General features: G+C 41.5%; 1 protein-coding gene across 1 annotated transcript; it reads left to right on the top strand.

Annotated features, from left to right (window-relative positions):
- kif20ba (kinesin family member 20Ba) lies at positions 1-16727 on the top strand (the record flags this gene model as incomplete). The annotated part of the gene is made up of 34 exons (XM_083694729.1): positions 1-90; positions 301-381; positions 572-694; positions 789-927; positions 1221-1405; positions 1489-1546; positions 1895-2104; positions 2477-2588; positions 2706-2777; positions 2943-3089; positions 3337-3499; positions 3742-3960; positions 4073-4164; positions 4410-4509; positions 4653-4752; positions 5108-5148; positions 5271-5390; positions 5717-5870; positions 7879-8509; positions 8660-8798; positions 8886-9008; positions 9100-9160; positions 9446-9571; positions 9780-9910; positions 10065-10220; positions 10472-10648; positions 10789-10929; positions 11027-11122; positions 11867-12064; positions 14172-14231; positions 15048-15122; positions 15291-15435; positions 15683-15822; positions 15928-16727. 34 exons carry the CDS (start codon positions 1-3, stop codon positions 16006-16008), a joined length of 4686 nt encoding a protein of 1561 aa, XP_083550855.1. The 3' UTR covers positions 16009-16727.
- Between the last annotated feature and the right edge of the window lie 6386 nt (positions 16728-23113).

The raw sequence follows: 23113 nt of genomic DNA on the forward strand, positions 1-23113 counted from the left end.
ATGGCATCTTGTTCTTACACATTTAAAAGAGTGGAATCATTGGAAGACCGTTTCTCAGAGTTTGCCTCACTCGATCAGCCAGACTCTCAGGTATTTGTCCTCCAGCTACGGTGTTTTTTTTCTCTTTGTGCCAGGTGCGTAAAGACGATTTATAGTAAAATTGATAAGGGGTGAATTGTTACATCTACGCTAACAAGCAATATATTTGTTGTATGTGACGGGTGTTTTTGTTATCTCAATGGATTAATCACTTTCGCTAGATCCTTGATTTATAAAACGTAACATTATTTTGCTCTCCAGGATGCCTCCCAGAAACACTTGCAGGTGTACCTTCGTGTTCGACCATTGACAACAACAGAGCGCGATAATGGCGAGTCACAGGTAATATTGACCAGTCAGTGGTTGACACATTTGTGTCCAGTTATGTCATATCACAACCTAATCTTAAACAGATTCTTCACTCCATCGATTCGTCATGTGACACGTTTCTTAATAAATATGTTATGTTAACTGCTGGCCAAATGTTTATAGATTAGCCTTTAATATTACCTTTTCCCTGTTCACCTGGAAGGACCATGTTGCCATCGAACCTCCAGACACTGTCCTTCTCAAGGTTCCGAGGACATCCCTCTCAGCTCGACCAAGTGACAATGTGTCTGTACCTCAGACAGCCCAACGGTTTAAGTTCTCACAGGTCAGTGGAGCTTGTCAACAGTTGCATGATCTCATGATGATAAGGTTAAGAAAATAAATATTTGTTTGAACATTTGTTTCTCTTCCGTTTTCAGGTCTATGGCCCAGAGACCACTCAGAGAGAGATGTTTGACGGCACAGTCAAGGGTCTTGTCAGGGATGTTTTGTGTGGTGGAAATTCTCTGGTTTTCACTTATGGAGTCACCAATGCTGGAAAGACTTTCACATTTCTAGGTTTGATTTTACTATTCAAAATTGAATTGACACACACTTTTCACATGGCATAACATACAGGACCTGAGCTAACAGGTGCCACACAGATTCGCTGTCTGACTCACTTATTTGAGATTTTCAGGTTACAAAAAATTCTGTTTTGTAACCTGAAAATCCTGTTACTTAATGAAGTTTCTATTTGTAGGTGTCGACAGCCCCCTTTTAACACACATTCTTTATTGCCTACTCCCACTAACAATACACAAGGCCAAAGTGATTCACGCATTCACAAATCGTCAACCTGTTCATTTCAGGTCCCGAGGCCAATGCAGGGATACTCCCCAGGTCGTTGAACGTCGTCTTCAACAGCCTTGAAGGCCACGTCTACACTCGGATGACCATTAAGCCCCTGCGCTGCACAGAGGTCACCAGACTCACTGAAGATCAACAGAATGAGGAAGACACCAGCAAGAGAAACCTCTTCAGGCTCCTCAGTGAGGTAATTGTTGATGCCGTGATGCACATCAATGCGTCCCTCAATGGGTCAGCCTGGGCTCTATTGATGGCCTTTTTCCATCATAGGGTGGCCAGAAAAGTACAGCCAGCCAATCCAGCTCACTTGGCAAAACAACACTAGAGGGTAAGGAGATCTCTTTGTATGGTTTCAATGCTGTCATCCACATTAATCTCTTGCTGTTTGAAAGCACTGGCTGCATCTCAATAGCCCAAAGTGGCTTCCTCTCCTGGTCTGCTTTCCATTATGTGTGCTGATGTGGAAACACCTGTTGAGTAAAAAGCAATATGTAGGACATGTGAATGAAGGAAATCTGAAGAGAACCACTTAAGACTATTTAAATGCAGCCCTGGTTAGGGTTGGTGTAAACACAGGAGTAACATTTATCCTAATTTCCCAACAAAGACATTGTGTGAGCACAGCAGACCTACAGCTCATCAGAGGTTAGTAATGGTGTCTTCTCTCTGTTGGCAGGTTCTATTCTGACTGATGTGGACGGGACAGTGAATGAAGACAGTTTCAGTCTAAACTTGGGCACACACACCAAGTTCTCTATCTGGGTGTCCTTTTGTGAGATCTACAATGAGAACATTCACGATCTGCTGGAGCCCATACCCAGTGGAGCCCTGAGGAGAAATGCACTGCGACTATCGCAGGACATCAAAGGCAACTCCTTTGTGAAGGGTAACACAGATGTCCCTTTCTCTAGACACAGTAGTAGCATTGTATAGTCACTCTTGAAACCTGATTTCTGTATCCATTTGTTAATATTTGGAAGGGATAGTTTGCCAAAATATTAATTCTACATGATTGCATATATGTAGACAATGCTGTCGATCAAGCCATATATTAGATATGTGCTTGAGACCTAGCTTGTATAGCAATTTCCAGCTGCCTCTGGTCAGTTTAGTATCACCAATGATTTCCAGTGGTGTTGATGCTAACCCTAAATGGGTTATCTCCAAAGTGTTAAGGTACATTTTCTAAGCTTCAGCAGATTTGTGAAAAACTATCACTTTAAAAGTGTTCAGATGTGAAATATTTGTTTGTGATAAGATTTAAGGTGGGTACCAGTGATCAATGCCGAAGAGGCTTACAAGGTCATGAAGCTGGGAAAGAAGAACCAGAGCTTATCCAGCACAAAGCTCAACATCCTCTCAAGCAGGAGGTACAGTGGACATTTTACACAACTTAATCAGTTTCTCTGACATTAATGAATCCTACAGTTACTACAAGACACTGAACTTCAGTGTTTATATATAAATGTCATTTTCTCTCTGTGCAGTCACAGCATATTTTCTATTCGGCTCATACGGATAGAAGATATTGGTATTCCACGTGTACAGTCCATCAGCGAGTAAGTGAAATGCACTTGTAAATAGGCTATTAATACTTTAACATGTATGAAGAAGGTAGATGCATGAGCTGGTGAGATAAGAAACCCAGGTACGGATGAATTTGTTATTGATATCTTATGTATTTGTATATACTGTTGTAAAGGGATGTGTTTCTGTCTGTGTAGGCTTACTTTGTGTGACCTGGCTGGGTCAGAGAGGTGTGCTAAAACCCAGAATAAAGGAGAGCGTTTAAAAGAAGCGGGAAACATCAACACCTCCCTGCTTATCCTGGGCAAATGCATCAACTCATTACGACACAACCAGCAATCTAAGTGAGCCTTAACTCCCTTTTTTTAAAATGTGTAAAACCTCCCAAAAGATGAGGGGAAAGATCTGTATCATGGTTTACTGAAGTGAGGGAGCATACAAGTGTGAGTTGTAGCGGATAGGCACTAAAAGTGCCCTTGCTGTGACGCATACAGTGGTTCCATGAGGGATATAGAGGTTTGTATGTTTTTACCTGTATTATCAGTTATATATGTGAAGTCTGTGAGATGTGACATCTGCCGCTGTCTTCAGGCTACCTCAACACGTCCCCTTCAGAGAGAGCAAGCTCACCCACTACCTCCAGGGCTTCTTTTGTGGTCTGGGAAAGGCCTGCATGATCGTCAACATCAACCAGTGTGCCTCCATGTACGACGAGACGCTCAATGTGCTCAAGTTCTCCTCCGTGGCCAAGAAGGTATGTCTGTGTCCCTCCTGTCCTGGATCTTGTTAAAATGGAGTTGAAGTGCCTTATAAAGGTTCCCCTTCACAAAGTGTGTATTAGCTGTTATCATATCCAGCTTCAGTATAATGTTCACTTAAGTAGCATAATCAGAGTTTCTTTCAAACATGTAGTCTCGTGATGTACAGTATGTACTGTTCTTAAGCACCTGAACTGAGATTCAATACTAAGATTCCTGGCTTCTCCCTTCTCCCAAGGTGGTAGTCCTGGGCACTAAAACCCACAAGTTGTCCATGATCGGCAACGCAGACAGAAATAACTTATTGAGCCTCTGCGGGAAGAGCTCTCTGGTTGGCTGGGAGAGCACACTGGAGGATTTACAGGAGGCTGACAGCGACACAGAGGAGAGCATGATGGAAGGGACCGTCCAGGAGGTGGAGAGTGGTGATGTGGTTATTGAAAAAGAAGCTTATGCGGTCAGTGTCTAACTGTTATGTACACAATGCAGTCATGTGACTTTATTATTATACCATATTATGCATTTTTATATATATATAAAAATGTCCCTTCATGTGTTCTACTCTTCAGAGACAGCAGGACCAGGCTTTGGAGGCTCATATCCGTGAGGAGGTCAATAAGGAGTACTCTAAGCTCTTCTCTGAAATGCAGACAGATTTCGAGTGAGATCCTTTGTACCATATTTCATTTGTCTGATACAGATTTACTGGTTGATTTTTATTTTTGATTAACAAATTTCAGTCATGATTTTATAGTTATGAATTGGAGAAAAAGTTTAGAAAAACCTCTAACCTCAAAAACCTCAATAACCCTAACCCCAATAATAAAATATTTATATATATTTTTTTAAACCTCTGGCTATGTAGATTTGTGGTCTTTTTGGTCATTTTCTGTGTCTGGCTTACAGGGAACGTCTGACCAAGCAGAAAGAGTTAATCGAGGAAAGGGCAGAGAGGCGGCTGGAGATCTTGAAGAACTTGGTGGCCAAAAATGCCGGTCAAGATGAGGTGAGCAGAGCACAATAATGCAACCGTCCCTCCTTGATGTGGACATCTTTAAAAATATGAACTTGAATTGTGTTTATTCTCCCTCTTTATTCCTTTAAGCTTATGGTCAATGATTGTTTGTTTGTTTGTGTGTCTTCTTTCAGGAGGATGAGTCTCTCTCATCTATGAGGGCCAGCCTAGAGAGGAGAGTCACAGAACTCACAGAGCAGTTGAACGAAGCCCAGGAGCTGCTCTCAACCAATGGTGAGCACCAACCACTGACAACCCAGTTGTACTCATTCTATACTCTGGACTGAGCTAAGCTATACTCTGCTATCTGTTCCTCACACAGCCACCATAGTTGCTAGGACTGTGCTGGTAAGGACGATGTAAAAAAATATCTGAGCCGGTACAGTTTACAATAGTATAAAGGGTATTTGTTTCTTTGGCCTCACACTGATGCATACACCGATGATGTGTCTTCAGTACTTGCCTACTACCTGTTTTCAATAATTCATACTTCATAATAATTCATAATAAGTGTTGAATTCATACTGGGTGCTGTAGTGGAGCACACATTTCCTGTGATTTTAAGTGCCTTGTCTTCCATTGATTTCAGAAGGACAGCAATCAAGCAAGCAGCTTGAAGATGCTAAAAAGGTATTATGAAATGTGTTTTGCCACAATAGGATTTGTAATGCAGGAGTTTGCTGAATGCTTTGGTTTGTTCTGAGTGTAGAACAAACAATGCTCTGACACCCATTTCTTTTTTTCTCTTGTAGAGTCTTGAGTCTCTGAAGCTGAAGTATGCAGACATCGTGGAGGTCTGTCATCAGAAGGATCAGTTGAACTCTATGCTGAAGACCACCATGGACCAGCAAATGGAAGCCAACACTAAGGATGTAAGTTCACTTGTTGAAATGACATGCATATCTTAAATTCATCTCTAGGGACTTGGTTCCTGGTTTAACAAAGGTTAAATAGAAAATAAAAATACAATGATTTTATGAAGTAAATTTCCAATCCATACATGCTGTATATGCTCCAGAGGAATGTGACTCATTTTATTCAGGCATGCTATGAGTGTACTGTTCCAAGTCGTTGATGATGGTTGTTTTGTTACTGAAAGCAAACACACCCACACACTGTATTGTGGTTTATTGTAAAATTTACTGAATCATCAGGCTTGTTTTTTTTTTTAATGTGCATGTTGTGTTTCCTGTCACAGAAGTTGGATTTGGACGCCATCAAGGAGGAGATCCTGCATCTGAGAGCGAACTGCACCTGCTGGAGAGGGAAGAGGACCAGCTCTTACAAAGACAGCCACAAACGGCTCTGGGAGGTCCAGCAAAACCTGGAAGAACAACCCCCTCCCAAGAAAGGTATGGGGTGGGCTCCAATTGTCGGGTGAAAAATGCGAGGGGTGAGGACCCATCTCACCTGCAAATTCAGCCACTTAAAAAAGAGGCTGCATGTGTAGCCCTTTGATTTTGGTCCACTGCAACAACAAGACTTAAAGATGTCAATTTATTTGCATCTGGCAATATAGAATAAAACACAGGTGGTCAATCAAATGTATCAGCTCCAGCCCTGTTCATATGTGAAACGAAAGTGCAAAAAAAAAAGAGTTACTTAGCCGCTATTTTACATTCTTAATATTCCTCATATACCAATGCTGATGTCACTTGTGCTGATGTCACTTGATGGAGAAGTCTTGGAGAGGGCAGGCTTTCCCAAGGAGGAAGAGCAGCTCAGTTTTGTTAAGGTTGAACTTGAGGTGGTGGGTTGACATCCAAGCAGAAATGTCTGCAAGACACGCAGAGACGCATGTCGCCACCTGTGTCAGAGGAGGTGAAAGGGAGAAGGAGTTGAGTGTCAGAGTGGCAGTGGTAGGAGAAACCATGTGAGGAAATTACCGAGCCACGTGATTTGGTATAGAGGGAGAACAGTAAGGGCCCTAGGACGGAGCCCTGGGGGACCCCAGTAATGAGGGCATGTGAAGGGGACAATGACCCTCTCCACGTCACCTGGTAAGGGCAATTAACCAGGTCTGCTGCTCTGAATCCTACAGCAAGGAGAGCAGTCTCAGAGTGCCCAGCCTTAAAGTCGGATTGGTGAGGATCAAGGAGGTTGTTCTGAAGGACAGTTGGTTAGAGACAGCGTTTAAGGGTTTTGGATAAGGAGAGAAGGGATACCGATCTGTAGTTATGGACAGCAGACAGGTCAAGAGTTGGCTTCTTGAGAAGAGGCTTGACACTGGCTGTCTTAAAGACAGCTGGGACAGATCCCGTGGATAGAGAGGAATTGATTATGGTGGAAGGAGGTCTTTGGAGAGAGGGCAGGTGGTTGCCCTCTTGGATGTGGGGGGGGGTATATAGCGCATATGTGTCCTCCTGAGGGATGAAATAACAGGAATGGGGAGAAAGCACATTATGGTAGTTACACCTATAGAGTTAGAGGGTTTGTAAGGCAATATGAGATGCAGGTAGCGCTAAATACACACATGGGTAGCGCAAACAAATAGTAGTCTGGCACTTCTCTCAGTTGTTCCTTGATGGACTCCGAGAGACTGCCTCGTCTTTGTGTCAGGCGTCTTCGTGTCCAGAGGCTGTCGCTCTTGGACAGTCAGGGTAGAAATACAGGTTCTGTAATTGCTGATGACCTAGCGGAGTTTCACCCCCTCCCACCTAACGACCAGCCTGTTTTAAGTAGTTACCAAAGTTGCAGCCCCTCCCACAGTACTTGACAGCGATCGGCTTCAGACATGGTCTATTCTCAACAGAAACTAACACCCTAGGCTTCTGGCAGATAACTACACTAACAGTGTCTAAACAAGATTAATTTCACTTACTAGCCTAGAGACAGAAGTTCACCACTAAAGTCAAAATGTACTTTGTTACACCTGTACCCAAGAAGTAATCCTGTCTGTTATTCTTTTTTCTTTTTTGTCCTGTTCATTGTTTAAATATCAATATGTATTTGAATAAGTGTGTACTTTATAGTTTTTGGTCTATTTGCTTTGCTCAGACTGTTTTTTTTTTTTTTTTTTTATTTTTTTTTTTTATAACATGGCACATCTTTAATAGAAATGCCCATGAAAGTAGCCTTTAACCAAAATACAGCATTATAAATAGACTATAGATATTTATGTACTGCAGATGACTGGTGGTTGAATTCACATTCTGGGACACTTTATAATAATCCAATGTTAGAAGGATGAGAAAGAATGTTCGATGCACACTATATTTAATCAGACTGGAACTTGTCCCACATTTTTCCACATGCATGTTAACTTGAAATAGCAATGTCTTACGAGGTTGATCCTATGTTACAATTCATGTTATAATACCTTGACTAATGATCCATTGCAATGTTCTTGCCCCTTATTAGGGTTTGTTGGGTGTGATGGAGGTGGGGAGGAGATGGATGAGAGATTCTCTGAGCTTCTTCAACAATGTGCAGAGACCCTTCAAATAGTGATGGAAGAGGACACAGGCTTGCATGTGGAGGACCAAGTCCAGGATGTGATGGCTGACCTGGAAGTAGAGAAGTGTGCCCACAAGGAGCCCCTAGCTGCCCTGGACGAGGACAAGGAGGAGAACGATATCGATCACGATAGGAACACCCTCTGCCAGGAATCCCGGGGCCTTTCTGAAAAGCTGGTGGCTGTGGAGAGGGAGGTCAGGGAGCAGGCGGAGAGAGCAGAGAGAGCCTTGGAGGAGATCAGAGAGAAAAAGGCACTGATTGAGTCCTTGACACAGGAAGTGACACACCTTGTACAAGATCTTGGTCAGGTCAAAGAGCAGCTTGTCCAACACCAGCTCACCTCAGGACAGGAGTTAGAGCAATCCAAACAGAAGCTTTCACAGCAAGAATTGACCTCTAAGCAAGAACTGAAGCAGGAACTGGCCCAACAAAAATGTATCTCAGAGCAGCAGATGGAACAGCTGAAACAGAAACTCAACGAGGCTATCGCCCATAAGGATGCAGCGCTGGAGAAGAGAGCCCAAGAGATCATAAGGCAAGTGATATCATGTCCAGGAATTATCATACAAAACAGTTTCCATCTGCTACACATTGCAAACTGTTTATTTCCTCCGGCTGCCTAACTAGCAGATTCACTTAGCTTCAGTACTTGAGTTAAACTCAAGTGTGTATTTGACCTCCACAGATTCAAGGAGACAGAGAAACTGAACACAGACAAAGTGAAGAGTTTGAGCCTAGACCTTCAGAGAAAAGACATTGACACTTCTGACCTTAAAGAGAAGTTGGCAGACTTAAAAAAACAGATGCTGCAAGTCCAAAAGGAGGTAAGACTGATTTTAATTCCTTTTTGTTTGGCCAGCTACAAAAACAGATGCTTATCATAATGTCTACTATTTCGTCCTCTACTCAAGATCTCCTCCATGCAAGTGGAGGAGAAATCTCTTCGACAAAAACTACATGACTCTGAGAGAACCAAGAAACAGCTGCGGACAGACTTGGCCAGCAAAGACAGGACCATTCACCAACTAAAAACTGTAAATATTGTACTCTGAGCTATTGTGATCCATACCAAGTTAAATCTGCCCCTGTTGCAATAAGTCTGATCCAAATCTTCTTTCTATCCAGGAGAAATCTGCAGACTCAAAGTCTGACCAGAGTCTGCAGCTGTATCAGAAGGCCTGCAAAGGTACATACTCCCCAATTCTGACTGCTTTTGTGAGTGGGTGTGTGTCATACACACCGTGGCCATATTCCATACTCCCATGCTGTAGGACTGCTCATCTGTTACCCTTAGTTTTGTGTAAAAATGTGTCTTATGTTCACCCATAATGGTAACTCCAACAATAAAAGCTCTGAGGGCTGCAAACCCAAAACGTGTGTCTTTAGCAATAGAGATGCTTAATGCCTATTTTATTAAGTATTTCTCCTGCAAGGGAGTCTGAGTGAACACATTTTCCCAATCACCCTGCAGAATTGCAGGCCAGAGAGTGTGTGATTGAGGACATGCGTAAGGCCATGGCTGAACAGGAGGAGACCCAGGCTGCACAGGACCAGGTGCTGGACGCCAAAATTGATGAGAATGGTGCTCTCGCTGAAGGTGAGTCGTAGATTCAAATGCAGCAGTCCTGCTTTTTGCATGGTTGAAATGATGGCAATATTGATGCATTTTATTTCTGAGCCCTTTTTAAAACATAATAACATAATAAAACGCTTAGATAAAAATAAATAAAAAATGTAATTTGATGGCGAGCAATTGTTTTAGTTGCTTTGTTATGGTCAATTGTTTGTTTGTTTTTTCATTTCAGAGGTGGAGAAACTGACAAGGATATTACACTGCCAGGATTCTGGAAGAGACACAGAAACAGAGAGACCCGACCAATCGGACGACTTTAAACTAGTAAACCAGCACGTAGCTCAGGCTGAAGAGACCTTGAAGGTAGACATACATATGTTGTGGAGAGAATGCATTATTTGTACATATTAAATGCCTGATTTGTATTTATTTTTTTATTGCACAATTCACACATTACCACAGTACACACATTCTAAGGTTAGATCCAGTATAAGTTAGCGTGTGTCTGTGTTTCTAGCTGAGTAATGAGAAACACCAGGCTGATAGGAAGAAGTGGCTGGAGGAGAAGCTTGTTCTCATCCGACAGGCCATGGAGGCTGAAGCCAAGAGGAACCAGGAGATGAGGAAGTTTGCTGACTGTCGAGAGCGACACGCTCAACGGCAAAACCAAGTGGTGATAGACCTGACTCCTACTAACTAACCCAAACCACATATACTGTAGGGCTGCTGTTGTAGGCTTTCATTCCACCTAAGCAGTAACACACTGGATTCAACTTAATTGAAGACTTATGAGTTGACTATTTGAATCAGGTGTGTTACTGCTTAGTTGGAACAAAATAGTATACAACTATCTGTACTATATAGTGTGTATATGTAGGCCACCAATTACATGGTAATGTTTCTCTACTGTGTGTGAATGTGCAGGAGGCTCTGACAACCCAGCTGAATGAGAAGGAGCAGGACCTGCTTAAGTGGAGGAACGAGAGAGACACTCTGGTGACAGCCCTGGAGGTCCAGCTCCAGAAGCTCCTTTCCAGCAATGCAGATAAGGACAAACAAATAGACAGACTCCACTGCAATACTGCCTCTCAAACAACAGAGGTCAGAATAGGCAAAGACTGAATATTTTACAATATTCAATTCTATTCATTTTGTTCTAGTATTGCAGTTATATTATGATTGGATTCTACTGAGGTACATTCCTTTCCTCCTCTCGCAATTCACTGATTCACTCCCTCCAGATTGTGAGAGATGGGGAGCTGCAGGGCATCCTGTCTGAAAGAGAGGCTGAGATTGTCACTCTGAAGGAACAGCTGAAGGCTGCAACCAAAGACAGCCTCAAAAAATCAGCCCCTACTGATCGCAGAGAAACAGCCACACAGGTGAGTCTGAAATGTCTATCCTTCCTTACTTTCCCATCATCACCATTTTGTGATTTTACGACTGAAATAATGTTACTGTGTCTGATATCTTTCTTAGACTGAAGGTGATGAATGCTCTGTAAAAGTGAGAGAGAAATCTCTCCATCAACTGGTACATGGAGTGAGGACAGCAAGGGACTCTGTGAGCAGTCAGGTAGTCCTTTGGATAAATTCATATAACAACCAACCTTGAGTTACATTTTACCTGTGCCCGGTATTTAAACACTTTTAATCTAGATCAGAAAGATCCAGATAATCCTTTTTTTTTTTTTTTTTTTGCGATTCAGGATCAGATCTATCTGGTAGATTGAGTAGTGTGTAGCAAAAAAGAGTCTGGATCATTCTAATGCAGATCAAAAGTTTTGAAATTCTGGGCCCTAGTCTAGCTTTAATTGAATGAAAACCCCTCAAGCACACCTGTGAGCAGAGTCATCCGCAGTACCATGTGTCAAATACCATAGGAGTCAAATTCTCACTGTAATCCCATATTTGTTTTGTCTTGATTGAGTCATGTGGCAAGTTCCCATTACGTTCCTTCTCCTAGAAGTGTGCTCTGTTAAAAGCATGTTATTGGTGTGAGCATGGGCTTAGATGGAGTTCACCTGATAAAAGTCAGCTTTGACAGAAAAGTTTACACTGAGTATCTGAAATTTGCATTGATCCAAACTGTGCTGAGACTCTCAGGGGAGTATCCACCATATTTCTTACCTGTCCATTCCTTTGTAAATCTCTGAGGTGGAGGTGCACACATTGGTGAGAATGGGACATCAGCAGCCATAGACTCACAGTAACTCTGAATGTGTCATGTCTCTGGTAGTGTGCATTGGTAGTGTTGTGCTGCTGACCAAATAATTTCCCTACAAAGGGACAATAAAGAGTTGCATAATTTGTCCCGTAGGGGTCAGTTGGCGATCCCTCGGTGCTAGACTCCTCACAGATCTCCACAGAAGACGGGAGGACCAGCCGCTTCCCCAAGCCAGAGATGGAGATCTCCTTCAGTCCCCTGCAGCCTAACCGCATAGGCCTGAAACGCCATGGAGAGGACGCAGTCACCGTCAAAATCACACACAAGAGGAAGAGCACCGACATGGACAAGGTAGAGCATATCAATTTACATGACGTGGTTCAATGTTGAATAGAGCAGTATTTTATGGGGCCGTTTCCCAGACAGATTTAGTCTAGTCTTGGACTAAATACACTTTATCCAGTCCAGGACTAGGCTTAATCTACAGTAGGTCTATTAGCCAGTAGGTCTATTAGCCAGAAATTAGTATTCTGCCCCGCCTCTCTCATGACAACATATAAATACACACTGAAGGGAGCACAGGGTCAGAGAGTTCAAACAACAAGAGTAGGCCACTGCAGGCCTGGGTCTGGTGGGATCAGTATCGGAATACATAATGCAGACCCTGCCCTTCCAGTGACCAATGTTTTCTTTGTCCTGATAGTGAATATATGATTCACCAACTAAACACCTTTTTGGCCAGAGCATCAGAGGTCCTTTTTTGCATTACCCGTGTCATATCACCCAGTCACATAATTGTAATGGTGTAATAACTGCATGAAACCAACTGTTTTAATTGGCATGAGGTAAAGCCTTAATGAAGTGCTAATTTGCTTCGAGTTAAAAGCAAAGGAGTTAATTAACATAAACATAGTTAAAACATAATTGCCAAGGATTCCACTTATGTTAATGACTTCCTCTCTTGCATGATGTTTTTTTAATGTGCTTTTAAACCTACATAAAGGGAATACCTATATATACAGTGCCCTTCATAAGCGATTGAAGAGTATGCCTAAAATACATATTGTGACTCTAATACACCAGTTGTTTGGATTTGACATCAAATGCTGATGTGGGGAAAGTATGTAATAAAGAGTTTCTATAGTGTGACTGAGTGTTATGATGATTTACATTACTGCAGTGGCGTAGGTGTATGACTTTGTGCTCTGGTGCGTATCACGGCTGTACAGGGAGTGTATATGGGCGTTGAACCTCTGCCATTTGAGATCAAAGTAATTTCATTAATGACTGCTTCACTGCTGACTGGGGGACCGAGAGAGAGTGGAGGAGCAGAGAGAGTGGAGGAGCAGAGAGAGTGGAGGAGCAGAGAGAGTGGAGGAGCAGAGAGAGTGGAGGAGCAGAGAGAGTCAGGGTGGAAAGGGAAGAAGGGAGAAGTTACTGGCAACCTCTGCAGGGAGTTGTGAGGTCCTCCAACAATACATGGCCTACAGTATACTTAATACTGAGAGGGTACCATACAGCAGGCAAGCCTGGGAGCTCTGAGGCTCCCCGCCTATTTATAGACCATCATCCAGCCCCTGGATGCAGTTCTTTAACACAGCCATACGCAAGAAGCACTTTTGCATTTTTTAGGACAAGAAAAACAACCCTGTCCCCCTTTCCACCATGGTTATAATAAATCACTGAGAATGAACCTTTTAACATTTCTTTGTGTTGCATAAAAGACATAAAAACAAACTGAACCCAATTATTAGCCAAGTTTAATTGAGGCAGCAAGATATCTTTAACAGTGTTCTTTGTTTAAGTAATACATGTTTTATTTACTTCAATAAAATCAGGTATTAACAGTTCCCCGGTCTCTGCCCTCAGTGATCGTGATGTGTATTAAACCTCCAAACATTGTCAGTAAATCCAGGATGAGGACAGTTAAATCGTTTGAATAAAGCTTACAACAAACACATAAAGAAGGGAATGGTTGTTTTAGTAGTTAAGATTAATAGGCCTACATCAGAAGCAGAATCTTTTTTTAAACGTTGAAAATAAAATTAAGTTGACTGCATCCCAGCCTTAAGTCATTCTAACCTTTTTAAATGTTCTATTGTGTATCTACACCATTTTATTAGTTTGTCTACTGGTAATTACAGCATAACAGTTTGAAATGTAGCAGTTATTGTTGATGGGATTTAAGCAATGTCATTCTAGTGGAAATATAGTAGCGTGAAGTTGAAACATTCATCTTTAGGGGTGTCTGTGTAACTACTGTGGACTTAACGTACTGTAAATGAGAGATTTAGTCTTGCTTGTGTCGCGCATTGATCTGATCTCCTTGATTGCCTCTAAAGTGAGTCATTCACCTTAACAGCCATCTTCTTCCTTCAAAAGCGGTTTATCCATTGTTTTCCATTGGATGAAGATTCTCACTCAACTTACTTCTAACAAACCTTTTTTCTTTTTGAAGAAGAAAGTCTGCAAGAACAGTAAGGCTAAACAGAAAGCACCACATGAGCACACTTCTCAGGTACTTAAAAGTGTATTAAACCATCCATATAAAAGTGTATTAAACCATCCATATACAAGTGTATTAAACCATCCATATTCAAATATTAGACCGGCCCAGTACCATCTCGTCATCTCAGTAGGATGCTAGAACCCACCTCATAGACGTGGTGTACTCCATTTTTTAGACTCTCTCCATTTTGTACTACTTTTATTTTGGATCTTGGGGAGGTCGTAATAGTGTCTGTGTTATGCTGTTAAAGTGAGAGAAGAAATACAACATCTTTGGGGGGAAAAGGAACAACAAGGATTAACATGTTAAGGTATTGAAGATGCTATTATTTGGAGGATACATTTAACGTCTCAATTGTGGTTTTCTGAGCCTAGGCTTCTGTTGAACATTTCAAACTAGATTTGTGTCAGGGATCACCTACATCAGCTGGAGCCTGGACATGCATAGTTAATCTGCATTAATAATGGAAAGCTGAGTCATTGAGTTCACATTATTTGACCTTTTAAAGTTAAAAACATGTTCACATTTGCCTGGGGATGGAACTGTTGAAACGTGTCTCGTTCCAGAATTCAAGGGTTATGGTTCAATTTACACAATGGAAGATTTCTATAATTTCAAATGTTTATAAATCCCATCCATATCTCCTGTCTTAATACCCATCATTCAGGTGACGACATTCTAGATGTAATGTAACCTTCCACCTCTTTGTTTGTTTGTCTCATACATAAAGCATGGCAGTGGAAACCCTCATATTGGAATCCAATTGTTTCTCACTGATCTCTCCTATGTCTCATTTGAATCTCTGTCTTGTTGTGTTTCTGACAGGCAGAGGTGGACAGTGAGAACCGAAGGAATACCAGAACCAGAGTGACCCCTAAACTGGCTGTGCACCAAGAGGAGGTGAGACATACTGCTCCTACTTTTAGTCTTTACCTCCTATAACACTGCTTTGTTTAATACTTGATTCTGGTTTGCTGAGGGTCAATTTGATATGGGTAAATTATTTTTCAATAAACGCACAGTTTGAAGTAGTTCTGACAAATTGCCTTTCTACTCCTCTTCTTGTAGTTTTCTCCAGCGGGGGGCAGCAGGGAATTGAGTTCCATGAGGCCCCAGGACTCCCAGTCGAGCGTGCAGAGCAGAAAAGAGGGAACACTGCAGAAGATCGGAAATTTCCTCCAGAGCTCCCCAACAACGTTATTTAGAATCAGGAGTAAGTACACAGAAATAGTAATGGAGAGCAGCACAGACCAAGCACCTGTCCAGGGGCTCTGGCACCGGTGCAGTGTTCTGCTCCACAGTAATAATGACCCACTTTGACTTTACCTCAAACTCTGGCGGCATCAGGGACATGGGTTATGACTGCAGAGCTTTATAAAAGCCTTACTCTACCCCCCCCCCCCCCCCCCCCAACAATAACGTCTCTCTCTCTCTCTCTCTCTCTCTCTCTCTCTTTGCAGCTAAACATATGTTGGGATTGGTGGGTGGAAAAACACCAGAGACGGCGATGGTCATAGATGACCGCCCCAAACTCAGAAAGTCCAAGAGGAAGCTGTACCGACCAAATATCTCCTCCCCCATGGACTTCCCCTCCCACCCGGTGAAAATGCTACACCAAACACACATCACCTGTGCATACTTTATATAAGCATTAGGTATTCATTAACTCCACTTCAAAATGTAACTGTTGACCTTTCCGTCTCAGATCATCACCCAAGATCAAGACGAGAGAGAGAGCGACCATATAATTATTAAGAGAAGACTCCGGACAAGGACTGGTAAATGAATTGATTTCACTGTCTCATGTTAATGAAGTAATGCTGTACAGTGAAATATGCAATTTGGCGGTTATGAAGGAGATCTTGAGATCTTGAGTTTTGCCAGTTTTGTATTCCTAAACCCTCTTGCACTTTTCCTCACTTATTGTCAGATGTATGATTTATTGTTATCTACTATTTTGTATTGTTAACATTAATATTTGACCAAGTATGTTTCGTTCCATTCCTATGATTTTGTGTTATGTTAAAAAAGCTCTATTCTGAGGAGGTAGCTGGACTGTATCTTGATCATCGTAGGGAATCTAAAAATGTTGTGGAGCAAAATTAATGTCTTGGACAAACCACCGCAAGTCCTGTATGTGTCTTATACAAGTATTGAAAATATATAAAAGTGTTTAATGATGGTGTAACATGTTTAATTATGGGACCCGCATTCAATCACAATTGTAATCAGGATATTTTCTGGGGTTAGAGGAGCTCTTCAAACTGCACTGAAGATATGTTTGGTTAATTGTCTACTTCTAGACCAGTTCATTTTAGTTTCACACAATTAACATTGTTTGATTTAGATCTAAATGTACTCTGGTATGTGCAAGAGATTAATATCCCAATAAACACACATTTACCAAATTTAATCTAACTGCTTCTTTAACTTTTCATCCCTACTCCCATGTAGCATGCTGCCAACTTGTAATACCACTGGTTAAATAAACCGTTATATTTGGTTGAACCATCCATTGTTTTGTTGCAGTACATGCCGTTACCCACTAATTCTCTAGCTGTTCTTTTGCAGTATCAGAGGCCAGCCACAGTACTAATACAGTACTACAACAACTTTGCTGATGGAACAACTCCAGCACATAATGCGAAGAAATGCATGAATACAAGTAAAAAAATAACTTCTAATTATACACTCATTATGTGTGTTATTGTACCTTATGTAAGATATAATGTATACAGGAAGGAAATAGAATAGATATACAGGAGGAAAGGGAAGAGAGTCGCTGTGGGTGCCTGGCACCACACTGTATGTACAACTTAAAAGGTTTATGTAGGCTTTTGACTATACTCACTGCGCACTTTATTAGGAACACTATACTAATACTGGGTAGGGACACCCTTTGCTCTCAAAACAGCCTCAATTCTCAATGGCATTGATTCCACAAGATGTTAGAAACTGGTGTATGATGACATGATTGCATCACACAATTCCTACAGATTTTTAAGGTGCACTTTCAAGCTGTGAATCTACCGTTCTACCACATCCCAAACGTGTTCTATTTTATTATTCTATTCTATTTTCTATTTATTTAGAGGGGACAGATATGTCATTCCCATTCACAGCGTAATCGTCATTTCATTCAGAGCTTTGAAATTAAGAGAATTTGATTTACAGTGCCCTGCGAAAGTAATTTACATACTATGAGGCTAAAGTAGAGATTCTCAACTTTTATTTGGGAGTATTTGTGTACCTATTGGTTTCATCATTTAGAAATGACAATTTTTATACAGTCCTGTATTTCAAGGCACCAAAAGTAATGGGAAAATTGGTTTGACAGGTGTTTCTGGTAAGCCAGGAGTTTTCTGTCACATCATTTATGCAGGCATAAGAGAGCTGTCGATGTGTAATTGATTCTAAGCTTTGCTTTTGCCTTCTGCTATTGGTGTCTTAACATGAAGACATGAGGTGTAATTTGATTTAAAATCCAAACTTTTGGAGTATATGAAACCAAAACAAGGAAATTGCTTCATTGTGCCATTTATTATGGGCACAGGGCACTGTCTTTGAATTTATTTATCTTGTTTCTATTTGTTAGAGAGAGAAAAAAATATTTGGTAGTCTGGCCAACTCAACATGACAGCCCTGCTCCAGAATCACTGGCACCCAAAGCACTACAAAAATTCCTTGGAAATAAACAAAAGAAAAGCCACCGTTCTTCTCACTTCCGACACAGCTGTGCCATTGTACCATGTAAATGTCAGTTCCTGCTTCCCTATTCCGGGGACACGGGTGAGAGTGTGTCACTCTTCTATAACATGGCTCTGCACTGGGACAGTCTTCTGTTTATCTTGTCCTACTGTATGCAGCATCTCTGGTGTAAGATATACTGGAAAACATACTGCTGTGAGGAAAGCATTCATGATCAGACTGTGCGTTTGTTCTCATACGTGTGTCTGTGTGCACGCATGCAAGCATCTGGTTATTGTGCTCACATGATTCAAACTCGTTGAGCCCCAACCCCCATTCAGGACAGTGACTTTGACACTCAAGGGCATTAAAGCACAGGAAGAGCAATGTCAGATTCCATTTTATCCATGGCTTCATTCAATGTAAGCTGAAGGGACATATATCTTCCTGTGTTTTCCCTAAATGCCCATATATGTCTTTATCCCCTTTAATATTTCAGAGGACAGCGCTGCCTCTGGTATCAGAGGAGGCGTGGTCTTATCTCCATACCACCACAGCCAGAACCATGGCCTGTGCTAGTATGCAAACTCACTCTGTTCACATTAATGGCTGTACCATCAGCAACCTGTACTGAAGAGCTTGATGCTACGATCTTGGTGGAAATGTGCCTTCTCTAATTTGGTCGTCTGAGAATATGATGAGGGTGTGATAAGAAGCATTGCAAAATGGCACGGTATTGAAAAACCCTGTTCAGATCAGATAACCTAGGAATGGGTTCACGGCTAGTGGGGTTCTAATTTGTATACATTTTTACATTTCACCACATTTCCAACAGTGAAGGACTCTGAGCTTCACTGCTAACTCTAGCAATGAGCTAGACAAGTGCAAGTAATACAGCTACGGTTTAATTCCACTGTCTCGTGAAAGGAGAAAAAGACAACAAGCCAATTTTTTAAGGAGAAGAACCAGCTTTGCGCTGCCAACTGGCCACAACTAGGCTTTTTGTTCTACGGCCACAGTGGTGCAATTACTGTTCCAATTACAGTTTTTTAGGGGATTTCAACCATAATGGCAGTGAATCAACAAAAACACACATTTCCTCCAGCCCAATTAAAAGAGATGTTAAGTGGCCTACTCTAATTGTGTGTGTGTGTGTGTGTATGGGGCCTGTGTTTTCAGGATGTTGAATCAGATGAGAGATTAGGGGACATAGGTGCGCTGCTCTGTGCAGTCTGGGCTTCTGATTTATTAGGGAGAAAAATCTCAATGTGTCTTGTCAGTGACAGCAGTCTGTCACCGATGTAGATTCCAATACAAGCTCCATTCATCACATCTGCACAATGAATTCCATAGTGGCATCTGCACCTTGATTAATGTGCACAAGTTTCTTAAACACATTATAAGGAGGTAGGCTTCAGAAGCGGAACTAAACAGTTGAGGGGTACAATGAGGAATTTGAAACAACGCTCAACTTAATCTCTGTCAGAAAATGTCTTATTTATAGCATGATTGACTATGATGAAGGGACTTGGGTGTTGGATAATTCCCTGTTCAGTGGTGTAGTGGGAGGGGAGATGTGTGAGACCTATTGATATTCAAACCCCTCTCAAACAGAACATCATCTCATGTACCTCTATGGCTGTATGACTCAATCTAGCTGTCTGCAACAACATATATGGAGCTAACTTCAGCTTTCTGAATCTTTATCAACAGCCAATAGTCTTTGATTTACCACAGAACCTTGAATCTCTATTGTAAACCTGGTGATTTTGAATAAATACAATACAAACAATATGATCTAACCCCAAATCACAGACCCCCAGGAGTAAGCCAAGGAAAAAGAAAATCCCCAGAGGGGAGAAAAATATAGGGCAGAGTGACAAGGAAAAACTCCCTCAGAGGAAGAAACCTTGAGAGGAACCAGACTCCAGGGGGACCATCCTCCTCTGGCTGATCAGGTGCTGAAGAGTAAACTAATGTTGAATGTGGTGTGGTGCAAGAGTTCAGGGGTCCATAGTGAGGGGCAGCTTTCTGGTGGGACCCAGGTGGGGCGGCAAGGACCAGGATATAGGGTGGAGTAGACTCAGCCTGGACGAATTCAGGAACTAGACTCTAGTTACTAGAGTCTAGTTTTGAGGGGCTCAAAAAACTGATACATTAAAGTAGGGGTAGTTGATTCACTTACTTAGACAAATGTACTTATTGTAAGTCGCTTTGGATAAAAGCGTCTGCTAAATGCTTTAAATGCAAATGTGGAAATCGGAGGACAGGCTCATTGTAATGCATGGAATGGAATGAGGAATGGTATCAAACACATTCCTTTCCATGCATTACAATGAGACCGTCCTCCGTTATCTACCTCCACCAGCCTCCGCTGTTGAGATGTCAATGTTCAGTAGTCCAGTTTCTCATGGCCATTGTTTACCTACTGTATAGGCATGCGTTTAAGATGGTTGAGGCCAGTGCATTTGTTGCCTTTGACAAAGATATTTGTAAAAACCATCACGCATATAAAACTGAAATTAACTGAACTTTCGTAATATCATGGGGCCTTTTGACCCTAAGTCTGTTGCCATGGTGCTTTCCATCATGCAGTCCAACCGTGTCAGCCCCTCCTGTCTAGTCCTTAAGCCCTTTCCCTTATAACGGGAATTCCATATGAGCCTTTTATTGGTTGACCTTTAAGAAAATACAATATAAGTGGCATAAATAGCTTTTAACTGGTCTGTATCTAATAATAATGACCAAAAACTAAGTTTTAAGTGAGAAGTTATGCTTGTCAAAAGCCGCAAAAGACAGGAAATTCAAAATGAGCACCACCACCCATAACTTCACCTATGCACTAACAAGGCTTTCCAGCACACAGCTTTGATACCTGCTATAGTGCTGCATGCTGGTCTACTAAACCACATGTACTCACCACTGGGCAGGTGGCTTAGTATTCAAAGCTTCTCTCAAACAGCCTAATTCATACTCATCAGGGTGATAACCCAAAGCCATAGAGGTCAGGCTGCATACAGAAGAAAATGTAGGTCAGTGTTCCATTGAATAGGTCTGTTATGCCCCACCTAAAACCTATCAGTCCTAAAAGTTAATGCTGGATGCTGATTTGGGGGCTTCTGCGACCCTGCTTAAGACAGGAGGTTGAGGAAACATTGATAAGGTATATGTTTGGTGGTTTACACACACAATTTATTTGTATATAATCGAACTTAAGCCTATCCATATTCTAACGGTAACACGACCAGACCAGACACGGCAGCACATATACTAAAATTGGATCGATACAAAGATTAGCATGGAAAGAGAACATGCTCACTCTTCTCTCCCCATTTGAACAATTAACAAGAGAGATAAACCCATCTGAGAGGTTGTGAATAAACGCTTTGATACAACTGAATCCGACTCCCTTTGCTGTATCGCAACCCTACTGGATCCGATGTATAAGTACCAATGTGCACGAGATATGCTTGAGATACAACTGGACATGTTGGGTTGGACTGGTGCAGACAGGTGACAACAACCCACTGCAGGAAAGGACACGTAAGGACACAGACGGAGCACGAGGACCATGTCTGCTTGACATGTTCGACGAGATTCTGGAGGAGAACAGACCACCACCAGATAGGGCGAGGACGAGCGCAGCACATCAAGTAGATGGATACCTGGCAGAAGTCTCCATTCCAGACACGAGAGCGCACTTGGATACTGGAGTGCTAATCAAGGCCGTTTAAGATAAGAACGCAAGTACTTTTCTGGCCCATGCACCAGCACGGGCAGCGAACTACTGTTCGGCGCTGCGTCTCATGTTATACACGAAAAGAGGAACAGACTGAAATGCGAGAATGTTTTTGTTTGTAACGAAGAACATGCTGCTGTTGCTTAAGAAGTAAAGCAATCGCATACTTGTAAAGAGTAGGCCATTAGACTAAAAGGTGAGCGTATCTCTTTGTTAGGCCTATTTGGTTTTTTTCCAACTTGATATATTTTCTGTCGCAGTTCTGTTAATAAACCCTACTGTAATCACTAAGCACAATTTATATTACACACAAAGATGTGTATCTGTTCATTGAGATTTGTTGTTCTATTCATGGTGCGTTTTTTGTTAAATTTGTTAAATTTGTTAGATTTGTTTTTGTTATGGAAAAATGTTACAGAAATAAATACTAAAAGTTATTCCATTACCTTGTAGTTGTATGATTTCATTTGTGTTAATTAAAAAGCAAAATATTGATACATTTTATGCCAGTGTACAAATAGGTAAATAAATATCAAATAATCGGTAATCGGTAATCGGTATCGGCCTATTATATATTATACATATGTGTTTTGTAGAGCTCACGTTTGAATAATCGGTAAAGGTATCGGCCCATAATTTTCCAGTTGGTGCATCCCTAATGGATAGTGTTGGTATTGAAGAACCTTACACCTCTCCTTAACAAATATTTCAGAGCGTGACAAAACTGAGAGGCAGACAGGTCCATCAATTTGAAATGGAGACATTTTCTGGTCAAGACTTTTCAAGTCATTAAGCTCTCCATAGCAGCAACATTTATCATATTGTGAAGGGAGTGCAAATTCAATTCTGCTGCAGACAAAAGTCATTAACGATTGTTTTAATGTTATAATGAATCAAGGAAAACCCCTTTTGTTAAATTGTACTGATGCCCTCTGACATCACGCAGGGAAATTGTGTATTATTGTGATCATTAATGTAAATTGTGATCATTGTGTGAAGTCGGACTGCCAGCGGACACTGAAAGAAAGACTTACTATAACAAAGGTGTCTAATCTGTGCATAGAAAATGTAAAGCACTTTATTTTCCATTTATGTGTCTTGATCAGCTGAGACATAGCGTTCCAGACGTAGAAACATTATGCTGCACTGCAGCATTGTCAAACGATATGCTGCAGTAGCCTACTGTCAAATCAAAGGTCACAGAGCAAATGTTAATGCACCGTCAGGGGCATATTTCAGAAATGTAATTAATTGCACAGGTTCTTGTAAGAATGTGGCATATTAATGTATGAGACAGCAATGTAGAAAGAGTTTTCACATTTTAATTGTTCAGTTCAGTATAGTTTAAGCTTGGGCTGAAGCCCAGAAGATGCCATCTTAAAAAGATGAGTTTGAGGTATCCCCAGTTACATTTTCTGATTGTCAAAAAGAGTTTGAGAGCAGAAAGTACAGCCTGTACCATTGT

This window comes from Argentina silus, assembly GCF_951799395.1.
Source record: "Argentina silus genome assembly, chromosome: X".
Taxonomy (NCBI): domain Eukaryota; kingdom Metazoa; phylum Chordata; class Actinopteri; order Argentiniformes; family Argentinidae; genus Argentina; species Argentina silus.